At 37.2% G+C, this 16,854-nt stretch overlaps 1 protein-coding gene across 2 annotated transcripts in view; it reads left to right on the top strand.

Annotated features, from left to right (window-relative positions):
• Nucleotides 1-455: 455 nt before the first annotated feature.
• Nucleotides 456-16,854, top strand: part of ERCC6L2 (ERCC excision repair 6 like 2) — a 137,114-nt gene continuing 120,715 nt past the window's right edge. Inside the window, exons 1-2 of one of the 2 annotated variants that reach the window (XM_087444282.1) lie at nt 456-869; nt 5,715-6,139. In XM_087444282.1, coding sequence (XP_087300408.1) covers nt 788-869; nt 5,715-6,139 — 507 coding nt within the window. In that variant the 5' untranslated portion in view covers nt 456-787. The remainder of the gene's footprint in view (nt 870-5,714; nt 6,140-16,854) is intronic. The other variant, XM_004440816.3, reaches the window with a different exon arrangement.

Below are 16,854 nucleotides of genomic sequence, written 5' to 3'. Positions count from 1 at the left end.
AGAGCGTGCTAAGCTCTCGGCCGCCCGCGGGTGTCCCGGGCGCCGGCGTCCACAGGCAGAGGCGGCATGCCACGAGGGACTCGCTGCCTCCTCACGTTGCTAGGCGTGCGGCAACGCGACGAAGGAACCAAGCACAAAGAGAAGCCAGAAGGCCACGATCGCGGGAACGACGGTCTCCTGCTAGGCCGCCACCCTTCCTACTGGCCCTTAACGGACCGCAGTAGGTGCAAGCCCACGAATACCCCCCCGCCTCTCTCGTTAGCCACAAGATCCGCTCCAGGCGGGCAAGCCACATCAAACCTCGCGGTACTTGCAACTACCACGGACATTGTGTTACAGGTGTCCTCGGGGAGCGAAGGCAGCAAGATTGCTCCGCCCATGTAAACCAAGATTTTGTTCTCGCGAGATTCCGATGACAGTTCGGAGCCCGTTCTCGCGGGATTTTCCGAGTCAGGTTGGAAGTTGCCGTGGGCGGTAGAGGGAGGGCCGACACCGAGAGGGAGGATGAGGGGTCGGTATGCCCGCTTTCGGTCTTCCGCCGGTGGCGGAGCCCAGGACGACTAGGTGAGCGCCGCCTTGCCAGCCTGCACGTCGCCCTCCGGCTCTGCCGTTGCTTCGGACGCCGCCATCCCTCCTCCCTGGACCCCCGCGGGCTCCGCCTTTGCTCCCTCCCGTCCCGTGGCGTCGGGCTCCCGGGGGGCGATGTTCGGAGGGCAGTGGGAGGGGGTGTTGGCTGCGGTCCGCCAGCCCGCCTCTTCCCCGTGCTCCGCCGCCGGTCGGGCGTTAAATGCAACCAGGCTGCCAGGCCCCTCCCCCTGGCCAGATGGAGCTCACTGCCCCGAAGCCCCGTGCGGAAACCACCGGCAAAGGTATAAGCTCCGAGCTCGCCTCTCTGTCCCGACACCTGTCTTCACTGCGCCGGGTGGGACCCGTTCCCGCCAGTTCCCGTGGGGTTGGGGTTTTACTCTGTGGCTCTTCTGAGTGACAGCTGGAGATTGTGAACCCCCTCCAGGGCTAGGACCTGTTGTTAGGATCAGTGTTGTGAACCTGGACTGTGGAGTCAGACTGCCCTTGGATCTGTACTGGCTCTGACAGTTACTTGCTGAGCAACTGGGCAGTTTCCTCGTCTGTCAAAGTGAGATCATTGCTGAGTTCTTGTGATTATTAAGTGAGCTGGTGAATGTCAAGCACTTATGTGATCCAGCGTCTAGCCTATAGTAAGCACTTAGTAAATGTTTGGTATTTTTATTGTTTATACTTGTATGCTCCAGTTCCGAGTGAATGGTAGAAGTTTGTTGTTAAGTAGATGAATAAAGGTTGAGATATTTAGTTCAGTTTACTTATTACACAAAGAAGTTAATATATGATGTACTGCGTCAGGGTCTCATATTCCACCTTTAATGTCTCACCAAGAGAGGGTTTAAGGAGGGTGTGGTTATCTGCCACAGGTCCTCTAGGATGCCTTCTTGTTCCCAAATTAATGGCTTTCATTGTTAATAGTGATGTAACAAAAGCTACCCGATATTGAGTGCTTGTTCTGTGCCCAGCAATAGGCTGATTGTTTACCTACATGCTTTTCTTTGAGGAAGATACCGATCTCATGAAACAGATGAGGAAATTCAGACCTCAAGTTCAGAGAAATTTAAGTAACAAGCCTCAACTCTGAAGGCTAGCAATTGATGACACTGTAATTTAGGGACGACAAATGTAAATACCTAGAGAAACGTGGTAGGTGAAAAAGATGAAACTGCTGAGTGGAGATTATAATGACTGGGATGCTCATACCTCAGTTAAAAGGGGCAGGAGCTACTCAGTTCCAGGGAGTTGGTTATTCATGTGTGAGCTGGTACAGCTTGGTAGCTACAAGATCAGTTAGCTTGGTTCAAATCCAGGTTCTGCCACTTTCCAGTTGTGTGACCATGGGCAAGTTGGTTAACCTTTATCTGTTTCACCATTTGTAAAATGGAACTAATGATATTACTTACATGAAATAATAAAAGGGTTGTTGTGAGGCTTAAATGAGCTACTACATCTAAAGCACATACCTGGCACACATAAGCCTTCAAAAGTTAGCTATCTATAAATATTTTTAGTTCTACAAGTATTTGTTTCCAAGATTGTTGTAGGTGCCCAGGCTATAGCAGTGAACACAAATTAAGTCTCTGCTCTAGGGAACTTATATTTAAGTTGAGGAGATACACAATAACAGATATTCATACTTTTCTCTGAAAATGGAATCAAGCCGAGTAAAGGAAGAGAGAGGCAGAGAGTGCTGTTTTAGATTGGAGGGTCAGAGAAAACACCCCTGAGGAGATGCCGTTTGAGCAGAGCCCCAAATGAAGAGGAAGAATCAGGAACAAAGCTCAGGAGCCCTGAGGTGGGAGCTTGCTTGCCGTGGTTCAGGAGTAGCAAGGAGGCAATTTGGAGTGAAAGAGGGAGAGAGGTTAGGATGTGAAGTTAAAGAGGAAGACAGGGACCAGATCATAAGAAGCTTTATCCCCAGTCCCTCCGTGAATCCAATAGGAAATCCTCCCAGTTTAAGCTGTTTGTTCTAAAGTGTCAATACTGCGAGATTCTAGCCCTACCTGAAACTTAACTCAATCTATTTAGTTCTAGAAATTGTCCAAACTCAGGAACCAAATAGATTTTCGTAAATTGTTGTGTGAAGCCCATAGGGCTTTTGCATGTGCTGTACCCTGACTGAGAGACTCGTCTTAGATCTCCTTCCCTTTTAAATTGTGTTTGCTCAGTACCTCTTTCTCATAGCACTCTGTTCTCCTCTTCCAAAGCACTTTAATTACAGTTTCATGTTTGTGAACTTTTAGTATCTGTCTCCTTCACTAGATATTAAGGATCTGTGAGATCAAGGAGCTGTTTTCATTAATAAATTCAGCACGTGTATTGAGTGCCTACTGTGTGCTTGCTGGTCCTGGAGATAAAATTTTGAATAATACAGACATTTTCTTGGAAAGGAAATTATTCTCTAGTGGGAGAGACAGATAAAAGCAAGTAAACATGATAATTAAACATTGTGATATATGCTATGCAGGCAATAAAATACTGAGAACAGAATAATGGAGTACCTTACTTGAAATAAGGTGGTCCGAGACGAAATCTCTGAGGAGACAATGTAAAAACAGCTGAGAGAAGGCCTGCTTAGCATGTTTGAGTCAAGGGAAAAATTGACAGATCAAGCTGGAGAGGTAAATAGGGGCAGATCATACAGGAACTTATAGGCCATGGTAAGGAGTTTGGACTTGATTCTTTGTGAGGTGGATAATTATTGAAAGATTTTAAGTTAAAGATTTACTAATAATTTATATTTTTAAATAGTCAATATTGCTGCTATGTGGAAAATGGATTGTAGGGGGGAAATAGTGGCAGGAGAGAATGGTTAGGAGTGTATAGTAGTAATTTAGGAGAAAGCCAAAGGTGGCATACTTTAGGGCGGAGGTTGGCAAACTACTGCTGAGACCAAATCCAGCCTGACTCATGTTTTGTAGATAAAGTTTTATTGGAACACAACCATGCCAATTTGTTTATGTGTTGTCTGTGACTACTTTAGTGTTACAAGGGCAAGAGACAGTATGGCCTGCAAATCTAAAACAACAAATAGCTAAAACCTGATTCTTTACAGAAAAAGTTTGCCAATAGTTGTTTTAGAGAGATGGTAGCATGGAGGAAAGTGATACATTTTTGAGGTAGAACTAGCAAGATGTTCTGATGGACTGGATGTAGCAAGTAATATAAAAAGAGGAATAAGGGCTGACTTAAGGTTTTCTACCTTGAAAAGTTGGAAATTGATTAGATGATGATGCCGTTTAATGAGATTTGGAAAGACTGGTTCTGAGCAAGGTTTAATCACTATCACTTTTGACACTGGTTTTCTTCATTTTATACTCGTGTGATACAGTATCTGGTGAATAATTGGTGTTAAATCATATATGTTTATTAATTAAAGTCTAAAAATTAGAAGACATTTGGACAGGCAAACAGGTCATGTGAAACAAAAATAGTGTGTTAAGAATTGCTATGGGGATTAATTTAGGTTTTAAGGCTCAAACAGTACTGTTATGAAAATAGGGCCCATTGACTGTTATCCTTGTACAGTGGATCACAGTTTTAATTTCACATTAAAACTCTGTCTTTTAGGGGCCGGCCCGGTGGCGCAAGTGGTTGAGTGCGCGCGCTCCACTGCAGTGGCCCAGGGTTCACTGGTTCAGATCCTGGGCGCGCACGGACATACCGCTTGGCAGGCCATGCTGTGGCGGCGTCCCATGTGGAGTGGAGGAAGATGGGCACAGATGTTAGCCCAGGGCCAGTCTTCCTCAGCAAAAAAAGAGGAGGATTGGCAGATGTTGGCACAAGGCTGATCTTCCTCAAAAAAAAACAAAAACAAAAAAACCCTCTGTCTTTCAGAATAGTGTAACAGTTCTCAAACAGTTTGGATCCAGAGATTAGAGTGGGAGAACAGATTTTTCTCTGTACTTCTGATTGTTATGTAAAATAGCCCTACCGAAGTTAGTAGTAATAATGGTTTTACTTTTGAGGAACAACTGATGAGGAACAGCATAATGAGCTATTCTTGCCTAAGAGAGTACAGACATACTAGTAATATTATAATCATGAACGTCATAAAAACCTAACTTGAAATCATTGGCAAGACCCAAGGAAACTACCAATGATTGTCTGATCTCAATGAGAAATGTGTGAGAAAAATAATTCCTAGTATTTGTATAGTTGTAGCCATATGATTTCTCTGCGATTCTTGCTTTAAGAAATTCCATTTGGAAAATTATTTTTACTTAGTTTCCTCTATTTGGTACCTTTTAATTGTACCAATAGTATACTCTATAGAGACACCCCTCCCATTCGTAGTGCTATATTGTCTAAATAGAAATAAAATAGATAGCTGTAAAGGATAAATAAATTCGTATATAGAGAGAAGTCAGACTCTTCAAAGAATAATGTGATCTTAGCAGAAAGAGATCTTAGAATCCATCTCTTTTTTAAGAACCTCAACTCTTCAAAACCTAGAAGGGAAAAGGCTGTGACAAAGCTGGTACACATCACTCTAGCTGAGTTGGAGAGTCCCTTGGTTAGTTGTATACAAATTCAAGCAACAGTTTAGAAGCAGCGATATTGACAGTAGGAAGAAACAGCTGTCTGCAGAGAATGGAGATAGAATAACTAGAAAATCAGACAGAAGAATCACAAAAGCATTGCTGTCCAGAGGATTTTAGCTTACTTATTACCAAGTCTTGTTCACTATTACTCTACCATATCATGAATAATATACATAATGTTCATAAGTCATCATGAATATTTAAATCAGTGGTTCTCAGCTCTAGCTGTGCATCAGAATCACCTTGTGAATTCAGCAATAACAACCAAACAAAGTAATAAAACCAGATATCCCTGGGCCATATCTGTTGAATCAGAATCAACAGAGGTAGTGGCCAGGGATATATGGGGCGATTATGACACACAGCCAGGGTGAGAACCACTGGAAGTAAATTATGTGCTCTTTATTCTGCTTATTATAGAAGAACAGCTGATAATATATTTTACATGTTGTAAGTATAATTTATCTTATTTCAGTTATTTGGAAAGGGTGTTTATGTGACGTACATTTTTTTCTCATAGCAGTGAATAGTGAGGTGTTACTTTATAAGTTAGAATTGGAAACTTTATTTTCTTCTTTATTATTTTAGACATATGGCATCCAGGAGAAAGATGTCTCGCCCCTTCTCCAGATAATGAAAAACTTTGTGAAGCAAGCATAAAATCTATCACAGTGGATGAAAATGGGAAGTCCTTTGCAGTCGTCTTATATTCAGATTTTCAAGAAAGGAAAGTACCTCTTAAAAGACTTCAGCAAGTAAAATCTGTTAAAGATTGCTCCAGGAATTTTATATTTGATGATGAAGATTTGGAAAAACCTTATTTCCCAGACCAAAAATTTCCATCATCCTCTATTGCTTTTCAATTATCTGAAGATGGAGATTCTATTCCTTATACTATTAATAGATATTTGAGAGACTACCAAAGGAAAGGAGCCCAGTTTCTCTATGGACACTTTATCCGAGGAAGAGGATGTATTCTTGGTGACGACATGGGACTTGGAAAAACAGTACAGGTATTTATTTTAATTACTTTATAATTAAAATTCAGTGAAGTCAATTTTTCATGTACATGAGTGGATACGGTGTGCAAATCTCTATCTGTACTCCCAACTCTTATGAGAGCTATTTCGTGTATGTGTGTGTTTGTGTGTTTGTCTCACCCACTAGACAGTAAAGTCCCAAAGTTAAGGATAGTGTTTAGTTATTATTTTATCCTCAGTACTTATTTAGTACCTATGATATACATTGTTCACAATAATGTTTTGGTATAACTTGGCTTGATTTTACCTTTGGTGATGCTAGTATTAAGATATCAATTATGTTTAAAGTAGTTTAAATTTCTGGTTAATACTTTAAAGTAATACTTTATGGAAGGAAAGTTGTGACATTTCTTAAGCTACATAGCATGGTTAAATTGATTTTCTGCAGGCCCTTTGTGCATATTGTTTGGAGTTTATCATATCAGAAGTTTCTTAGTCTGAGATCCCTGGGCCACTAGGAGTTCTCATGGTGGACTTCCGAGTGGCCTCCTGTTTCCCTTAAATGTGTGCCGGAATTTGTACGTGTATCTATTTTTCTGTAGAGAGGATCTATGTTAGTTATCTATTGCTGTATAACAAATTACTCCAAAATTTAGCAGCTTAAAACAATACACATTTATTGTACTACAGTTTGTGTGGGTCAGGAATCCAGGGAGAGTTTAGCTGGGTCCTCTGGCTCTGCATCTCACAAGGCTGCAGTCATCTCAAGGTTGGACTATAGAGGATTCACTTCCTAGCTCGCATTGTTCTTGGCAGGATTCAACAACCTGTTGTTGTTGTTAGAGGCCTCAGTTTCTTATGAGCTGTTGGTGAAGGCCTCCCTTGGTTCCTTGCCACATGGGTGTCCTCGTGGAGCTTCTCACAAATGGCAGCATGCTTCATTGGGGAGAGCAAGTGAGAGGGCAAGAGAGAGCACTAGTAAGACAAAAGTCATGGTCTTTTGTAACCTAATCACAGAAGAGACAGCCCTTCACTGTTGCCATACTTGTTTCCTGAGAAGCAAGTTGCTGGGTTCAGCCTGTACTCTAAGGGGGGAGATTGAACAAGGTTGTGGATACCAAGAGGTGGGGATTATTGGGAGCTCTGTCAGAAGCTGCCTACCACAAAGGTTTATGATCTAAAAAGATTAGAGTTCTGAATCTAGACTTTATACTACACAATCACTCTGGATTTTCAAGAGTGTTTATCTAGTTTGTGATTAAGTCCTGTGTTTTCTTCCTTATAATTGAATTTAATCTATTTTATTCTTCATGACACCTCCGTTGTTAGTGGAACTCAAAGGTAAGTGAAAAACTAAGTTTAAAATATAAAAATAGCCAAATAATGCAACTATGTATAAAGCTCTGGTGTAAAAACTAGGGTAAATAATTATAATTATAGTGTATTACCATTAGCCATACTCTCTGTTCCTTTAAGCCCAGGCAATGCACGTAGTTCTAGGCTTGCACACTGAAGGTGCTAAATAATTGCTTGTGGAAAATACAAATTTACTTTCTCAGGAGAATAGATGGCAAGAATAAAGAAAGGAGACTTCAGGAAACTACCATCTGTGACCAAATACACAGATGAATACCAGAGGAAAATAAATAATAAACCTTTTCTGTGACTATCTTTACATATACTTTTACTGTTTTTGCCCATTCTAGAATGTTCTTTCCCACACTTCTTTGACTAGCCAATGCCTGTTCATTTTCAAAATCAGAAACATGAGAGTTCTACAAAAAGTGATCTGTGGTTTGGAAACCCCCACCCTAAAACCACTAAATACAATTCAAATTCTTCTGGATATTTTAGGCTCAAATTTGAGCCTTCATCTAGCTTCATTTAGCTTTCATCTCTGAAGCCCATGTTACAAAGAAATTCCTTTTATTTTACATTTCGTAGGATTATTTTTAAAGTGATTTTACTGTACAATTTTATATTACTTGACACTGAAATCATTGAAAGGCTTTGAATTGTGTTATGTGCTATGAATGTCTTTGAGGGCTCATCTTCTGAAGGTTAGGAAATAGTTTACATTCTAATTTTGATACTCAGCTGAATTAGTCTGATTCTTGGGGACCTGGTTCTCTGGTTATTGTTCTTGTAACTCAGAGAATAATTTCTACATAAATAGGCAGTTTGGGAGACCCATTTAAGATAGGCCTTCTATAGATATAATGACTAAGCCGGTTGAAGAAATGTGAACGATTGTTAATGAGTTCACTAGAATTTCAAAATGCAGTAGAATTAGGTACAAATGGTCTATGAAAATAGACCATTGGCATTTACTATTTGAACTATAGTATTATCTTCATCCTTTTTTCCCTTTTTTCTGATATCATCCCTTAAGTTTTCCTCTTTTTTACATTCTAACTTGGCTATAATATGAAATTAAGTTAAAAAAGCTTGTTTTACATACTAAATAAAGTTTGCTTCCCTCATTTCAAATTTAAAAGTAGGTAAATTTAATATTTTACATTGTTCAAGGGATGATGTGATCTAGTGACGTGGAAATCATTGGTATCTTGAGCAAGAACCATTTTGCTGGAATTTTGGGGGCGCAAGCCAGAATGGAGTAGGTAAAGACACGGACACGGGAAGTATGCCCACCTCTTTAAGAAATGTGGCTTTGAAAACGAACGAAAGTGACCTAGTAGTAGCTGATGGAGGATGGGATTTTGAGGGAATTTCTTGTTTGTTTTGTATCTTTTGGGGATAGGAGGAACTTGAGTATTTTTTAAGTGAGTTGGAAGGATCTGATTGAAAGGGAGCAGTGGAATATACAACATAAATAAATATTTGCATGCATGTACTTCATGTATGAATGTCCATGAACACACACACATACATAAATATGCAAAAAGATGGAATCACTATTATCTTACAAACTGATTTTTCCCCATCATCTTATTTTATGAAACTTTTCAAATTAGGAATGGAATTACTTGGTCATAAGCTGATGTAGGTTTAGTTTTATAAGAAATTGACAAATATTTTTCCAAAGTGTTTGTACCATTCTGTATTTCTACCAACAATGTTTGAGAGTTATGATTGCTCCATATCCTCACAAAATTTGGTTTTGTCAATCTTATTAATTTTAGCAGTTTTGTTGAGTGTGTGTGTATGTTTGTGTGTTGTTTATATACTTTACTAAGGTATAATTGACAAACAATAAACTACATAAATTTAAAGTGTGAAATTTGGTAAGTTTTACGTGTTTATGCACCCAAGAAATGATTAGTACAATACCACAATCAAGATAATGAATGTATCTATCACCCCCAAAGTTTCCTCATGTCCATTTTGCCCATGATATGTTCAACACCAATAATTCATCACCTACTCTTTTCACTTTTAGTTTTTGATTGCACTGAGAAATTAAATTGGGAAGGAATTCAAAATCCTAGATTTTTATGAAAAATTTCCCATATTTTACAGAATTCTCATACCTAATTCAACAGGTAATTTGAAAATGACTCCCCTCTATACATTTACATAATAATTAGTTAATGTAACTACAATAAAGAATTTCAACTGTAATACATAGGTTTGGGAAAGGGACCTTTGATAATCAAACAGCTCAACTTATAGGAAGGGAGGTGAATGGGCACTTACTATAGGGCAGTGGTTCTCTAAAGTGTGAACTCCGGACCAATAGCATCAGCATCACCTGGGAACTTGCTAGAATTGTAAATTCTTGGGTCTCATCCCAAACATACTGAATCAGAAACGTGAGGAGTGGGGCCCAACAATCTGTGTTTTAACAAACCCTCCAGGCAACTTGAGGCCCACTAAAGTTTGAGAACCTTTGCTCAGACTAGTATACGTATACTAGTATACAGTATACTAGTATACTTTATACATAGGATGATGACCATTTCAGTTTTTTTAATAAAATTTTACAAATGGAAATGATATTTGAGGTAATCTTGTTCAGCTTCTTTATTTAATAAATGAAGAAAGAGAGGGACAGGAGTACTAAATGACTTCCCTATGAGATCGTATATAGGAAGTAACCATGTTCATTTCCGTTCTAGTACTTTTTTTCCCTCTACCCTTTGCAGCCTCCATCTTGCAGCCTTTTATTCAGCTTTTAATTAACTGTATTCATTCATTCAATCAGTTAACATTTATTAAACACCTAATATAAATGCACATGATCACTACCCTTAGAGAGTTCACAAATGATGATTAAAAGAAATGTAGCCAAGGGGTCATCGTCCGGTCTGCTGAATGGGATGAGGTGGAGGAGCAAGGCTGCCTGGGGGTGTCAGGGAAGGCTTCACAGGCAAGTTGGTATTTTCATCCCTTGCTTTTGAAAACTCACCAAAATTTAGAACTAACTTGAGTGATATCACTTAAGACATTAAGGTTTTTTTTTTCATTGAAGGCATAACTCTAGTATATTGTTTGAAAAGTTTATCATAAAAGAAGAACTCATTCATTGAATCAAAGTGATTTTTTATCCTAATTTGGTAATTAGCTTTCATAGGCACAAAGTCTTAAAGACTACTATTAAATAAGTACAATATGTATTTTACATATTTATTTCCCCATCTGCTTGTTATGAGAGGTTCGGGGATTTGATCAGAGACGTAAAAGAAACTTTCCACTCCAAACAAATGGACTGAAGGTATATTTTATTATATAGAGGATAGTAAAGGCGATAGTCCGCAAACAGATCTGAATAGGTCAAATAATAAGAGGGAAAAAACACCAGCTCTACTGGAAAGGGAAAACGTCCACATTGGCTGAGATAGCAGCAGATTTGAATAGGTCATATAATAAGAGGGAAAAACATCAGATCGATCGGAAAGGGAAACACCAGATCGACTGAAGGGAAATGACACAAATCAACCGGAAAGAGAAACACCAGGTTGACCGAAAAGAGAACACATCAGATCAGTTACTTCACAATAAATCAATTACTCACAACATCCACTCCCCACTGCCGGGAGACTCCTGTCAGTCGACACGGCTGGGCAAGGATCACATGTCCTGGGCAAGGCGTCCCTTCCACAGGTGGAACTCGCACCGGGTCTCAGTCTCCAGCAGTTTATATAAGCAGTTACAGAGTTTACAGAGCAAGCATCCAGTGTTCCCATGCACAAATGGTTATCAGTGGCGTACGTGCACTGAGCACCCCCCACCCCGGCTGTCGTCCCAGCCCAGTAGTTGTGTACGTGCATTGTTTACCTTGCTTATCGTCCCATCCCGGCACCGATGGCCAGTCTGTCCCAGGCTGCGGCGCCCGAAAGGCCTTGAAATTTTTACACATTGCAACTATCTCCATGGGAGAAGGGCCAGTTCCCACCACGCAGAAAGCAGTTTTATATTTCTTTTTGTGCTGGTGGCTGTAGGTCAATGGAGCGGCCAAACATGGCTGTACTCATGTCAAGACACTGCTATGTGAAGAAGATGGTAATAGTACTTTTTGAGCAGCAGTAGAGAGAGAATTTTGCAAACTATAAAGATTTTCTTTGAATCTTTGTTTCTATATTATTAGATATTACGTTATGAAAGATATCATCACTGAAGGCTAGCATTTTAAAAAGCTGTGTATAGTAGACCTCAATCCTGAGAGAAATGGTGGGATTGCTGATAATTATTGCTGATAATTAGGTTATTGTCAATACTATTTTTTAGATAATATGATCTTTAGATTCAAAAGATCTGCTAAAATTTAACACTTCTTTAGATCACAAGTCATGTTGTTCACTCAGGAATGTAGTAATAAAATAATAATATTGTCTTTATTTTCCTTCATGGAGAAAATGCCATAATATCCAATGTGAAAGGCTAATTAATCCCCAGAGCCATAAACCCTTACAGCAGAAACAAGAATGTCCTAGCATTTTAAAGACAAATTGCTTTTCTCGTTTTGGCATGTAGTTCATATTTTAGAAATAGAACTTTGTAAAGCTAAATGGGCTAGGCCCCCTTTCAAAATAGTACTTTGTTGTTTTCATTTATTTATTTATTTTATTTTTTAATTTTTTGTGAGGAAGATCAGCCCTGAGCTAACATCTGACGCCAATCCTCCTCTTTTTGCTGAGGAAGACTGGCCCTGAGCTAACATCCATGCCCATCTTCCTCTCCTTTTTTTTTATATGAGACGCCGCCACAGCATGGCTTGACAAGCAGTGTGTTGGTGCACGCCCGGGATCCGAACCGGTGAACCCCAGGCCGCTGCAGCTGAGCGTGCACACCTAACTGTTTGCGCCACTGGGCTGGCCCCTGTTGTTGTTGTTTTTCAGACAAGCAAAAAATCATGATACTTTTTGAAGTATGATCCAAAGTATTCTCTTACCTTTTTATCTCCCAGGGAGATAAAAAATGAGGAATGTAGGCTTTTTTTTTTCGGTCCTATAAGAAATGGACAATTTTTGCTATGCCTTCTTCTGTTGGTCTAAGGGAAAGTTTGTGCATTATTGCCCTGCCTCTGATTTACTCTGTGTATCATGAGCTGACTGTGTGAGGAGAGATGCCCTATAAAAATGTTTGCCTGACAGAGTATAGAAAGGAATGCCTGTAAAAACAAAAGGCTTTCCCAGAGTGATATTTCATTTCCGAAATGCAGTTTTTGGCCTTTTACTATTCTATAGGTAACTGATGTAAATACTTATTTTTGTTCTTTTCACCTCTAAACGTAATTTGAGAACTATTCCGCATTAAAGTATGTTCTGGGTTTTTTTGTTTTTTTTTCTCAGATTAGTTTTGTAAACCTTTATTGTAAATATATCATTTGCCTTGTATGAATTAAGATTTTGGTAGACCTCTACTGTGCTAATAGCGTGATAGAAATGGCTAGGTCTCCACTAAAAATACGTATTCCCTTTGCCTTGGAGTTGCAGCCAGATGACGGAGACTGCATTTCCCAGTTCCCCTTGCATGTCTTGGGCTTGTGACAGATTCGGTCAACAGAAATGAGAGTGAAAGTGATGAGTGCCATTTACAATCCTGGTCCATAAACTCCACTTGTGCTGTTCTTCACGGTCTCCCTTTCCCTGTCTGCCTTTTAGATGTTGACACGTTACTGCTAGCATTACCTTAATATAATGAGATAAAAGTTTGTCAGTAGTTTTGGTTAGGCTCTCCAGTTAGTATGTGTCCTCAACTAAGTCTAGTTTATTTTTATTTCAACTTACTTTTTTGGGGTAGGTGAGTAATCTGTTAGGAGGTAGTGTAGATTATTTAAATGAGATGCAAAGACTTTTCTTTAAAATTATTAGTGGATTTAGTGAATTAAGTAAAGCTAATCCATAATTAAAGCTTATAAATTTAGTCACCTTCTATGAAATTTCTTCCAAAGATGAGATTCTTAAATAAATAAAATAGACATTTCACATATCTTTGTTTCATGAAATTTGACAAGTTAGAATTAAGATTGTACAATATATCATTTTGGATAGATGAACAGATTGAATTATGAATTATCATAATTAAGAATATAGCTTTCCTTTAGCAATAAAGTATTTTAAAATTAAAGTATATACTTTTTTTTTTAGACATAATGCTGTTGCACACTTAATAGACTACAGTATAGTGTAAACATAGCTCTTATATGCACTGAGAAACTAGAAAATTTGTATGACTCACTTTATTATGATACTTGTTTTATTGCCGTGGTCTGGAATGGAACCCACAATACCTCTGAGATATGCCTGTATTGAATTTTATCAGATATTTTTTCTGCATCTATTGAGATAATCATGTTTTTTTCTCTTTTATTCTGTTAATATATCATTATATCAATCAATGTGATTTATACTGATTGGTTTTTTCATGTTAAACCAATTTTGTATTCCTGGGATAAACCCAGTTTGTAGTGTTTCTATATTTTGCTGGATTCAACTGACTAATATTTTAAGAATTTTTGCATTTATATTTATCATGGATATTGGTCTGTAATTTTCTTTTCTTGTAATATGTTTGTCTGGTTTAGGTATCAGGGTTATGCAGACCTCATAAAATAAATTGGGAAGTGATTCTTCTCTCTCTTCTAAAAGAGTTGTGTAAACCTTGTGTTATTTTATACTTAAATATTTGATGTAATTTATTAGTGAAATCTTTAGGACCTGGAGTTTCTTTAAGTGAAGGATTTTTATAATGAATTCAGTCACTTTAATAGATATGAGGCTATTCAGATTTTCTAATTCTTGCTGTATCAGTTTTGGTAAATCGTATTTTTCAAAGAATTTATCCATTTCATCTATATTGCCAAATTGATTCACATAAAGTCTTTCATGATATTCCTTTATTATTCTTTTAGTGTTTGTAGGATCTGAGTGTTACCTCTCTGCATTCTTACTGTGGATATTTTGTATTCTTGCTGTTTTATTCTTGATTAGCCTAATTTGAGGTTTATTAATTGTTGATCTTTTCAAAGACCAACTTTTAGGTTTGTTAGTTTTTTCTATTGTTTGTTCTGTATTTCATTGATTTCTGCAGTTATCTCCATTATTTTCCTCCTGCTTACTTTGGATGTATCTTGCTCGTCATTTTCTAGCTTGTTAAGGTAGAACCTTGGATCATTATTTCATGCCTATCTTCTTATGCTTTAAATTTAGGTCCAAACATTGCTTTATCTGCAGCCTACAAATTTGATGTGTTATATTTTTATTTTCATATAATTCAAAACATTTTCTAATTTTCTTTGTGATTTTTTTTGATGTTTGAGTTATTTACAAGAATGTGTTTGATTTGCCAATATTTACCTATTTTATCGTTAATGATTTCTAATTCCATAGTGGTTAGAGAACATATTCTGCACAATTTCAATATTTAAAAAAATTTATTGAGAGTTTTTCTATGGCTTTTCTTATTGAACATACTATGTACACTTGAAATGAATATGTATTCTGGGTGTAGTGTAGTTGAATATAGTGTTATATAAATATCAATGAGCAGGTCAAGATAATTGATAATGTTCAGATTTTCTATGGTGTTTTTAGTATTAATTGCTCAGAAAGGGAAGTTAAAATCTCCTACTATGATTGTGGGTTTGTCTGTTTCTCTCTTTACTTATGTCAATTTTGCCTTCATGTGTTTTGAAGCTCTGTTATTAGGATCATAAACCTTTATGATTGTTATATCTTCCTGATGAATTGACCCTTTTATCATTATGAAATGTCTCTCTATTTCTGGTAATACTATTTAAAATCTACTTTATCTGATACTAAGATAGCCACTCCAGTATTTATGCTTACAGTTTGAGTGGTATGTCTTTTTCCAACTTGTTATTTCAAGCTATCTGTGTCTTTATATTTAAAATATGTCTCTTGTAGACAACTTTTTTATCTATTCTGGCAATCTCTGATGTTTAATTGGAGTGTTTAGTCCATTTACTTTTAATGGAATTCCTGTTATGTTTGGATTTGGATATACCATTTTATTATTTGTTTTCTGTTTGAACAGACTGTTTTCTGTTTTACTGTTCCTCCTTTCATGCCTTTTTTTTGGATTGATAAGATATTTTTTAGGATTCCATTTTAACTTTTCTATTGGCTTTTTAACTATACTTCTTTGCATTATTTTTTTGATGGTTGCTCTAGTGATAAAAATATAAATCCCCAACTTTTCACAGTGTGCTTAAAGTTAATAATGTACCACTTTATGTAAAATGTAAGTATCTTGTAATAAAATAGATGATCCTATTCTTATTTTAAGGAAACTAAGAGGCAGGAAAGCTAAGTGTAATACCTAAGATACCTACTTAATACCTATCTCATATCTAATTTTGAATGTTAAACCAAACTTACATTCTCAGAATCAGCCCAACTTAGTTTTGGTATATATTCCTTTTTTATATTTCTGTGTTCCATTTGCTAATATTTTAAGAATTTTGCTTCCATATGAGTAAGAGAAATTGGCTTACAAATTTCCTGTATATAACATTTTTGTCAGGTTTTCTTATCAAGGTTATGTTGAACTCATAAAATGAGTTGAGAACAGTTCTCCCTTTCCCGAAAACCTGGAATAGTTTGACTGGCATTGTGTCTTTCTTAAGCATTGGGTAGACTTTATTGGTGAAGCTATTTGACCTTTAGTTTTCTTTGTGGAAGATTTATAATTATGTATTTAGATTCCTTTAGTAGTTATATGAATATTTAAAGTTTTTGTTTCTTGTGTCAGTGTTGATAAAATTCTGTTTCTCCATTTCATCTAAATTTTCACAATTATTGACATAACATTGTTTATTATGTCCTATACATATTTTTTGTGTATATGTGTGCCTCTTCTCTTAGCTTTCCTTTTTTCTTTATCAATTTTCTAGGGCTTTATTAGTTTTTAAAATCTTTTCACAGAATGATTATTTGGCTTTGTTGGTCCTTTTTATTGTATGCTTTTTCATGTTTTATAATTCTGCTTTTTTGTATTAAGTTTTCTGTTATTTTTATAAACTTTTGAGGTAGATTCTTAGATATCTTATTAGAAGCCTCTCTTTCCTAATATATGCATTTAAGTCCCTAAGGCATGGCTTTAGGTTTACACAAGTTTAATGTGTAATTATTACTCGTTATTATTCAACTCAAAATAGTTTCTAATCTCCATTGTGAGTTCTTCTTTGAAGTATATTCCTTACTTTCCAAATATTTGGGGATTTTCTGCTTATATTTGTTTTATTTCTAGTTTCCTGCATTGTGATCAAAGAACATATTCTGTATGATTTCTGTCTATTGAAATGTATTGAGATTTGCTCTATG

The sequence above is a fragment of the Ceratotherium simum genome, chromosome 20 (genome assembly GCF_057802395.1).
Source record: "Ceratotherium simum simum isolate JZ-2026a chromosome 20, ASM5780239v1, whole genome shotgun sequence".
NCBI classification, from domain to species: Eukaryota; Metazoa; Chordata; class Mammalia; order Perissodactyla; family Rhinocerotidae; genus Ceratotherium; species Ceratotherium simum.
The sequence above is the reverse complement of the archived record's forward strand: the minus strand, read 5'-3'. Positions and strand labels throughout refer to the sequence as shown.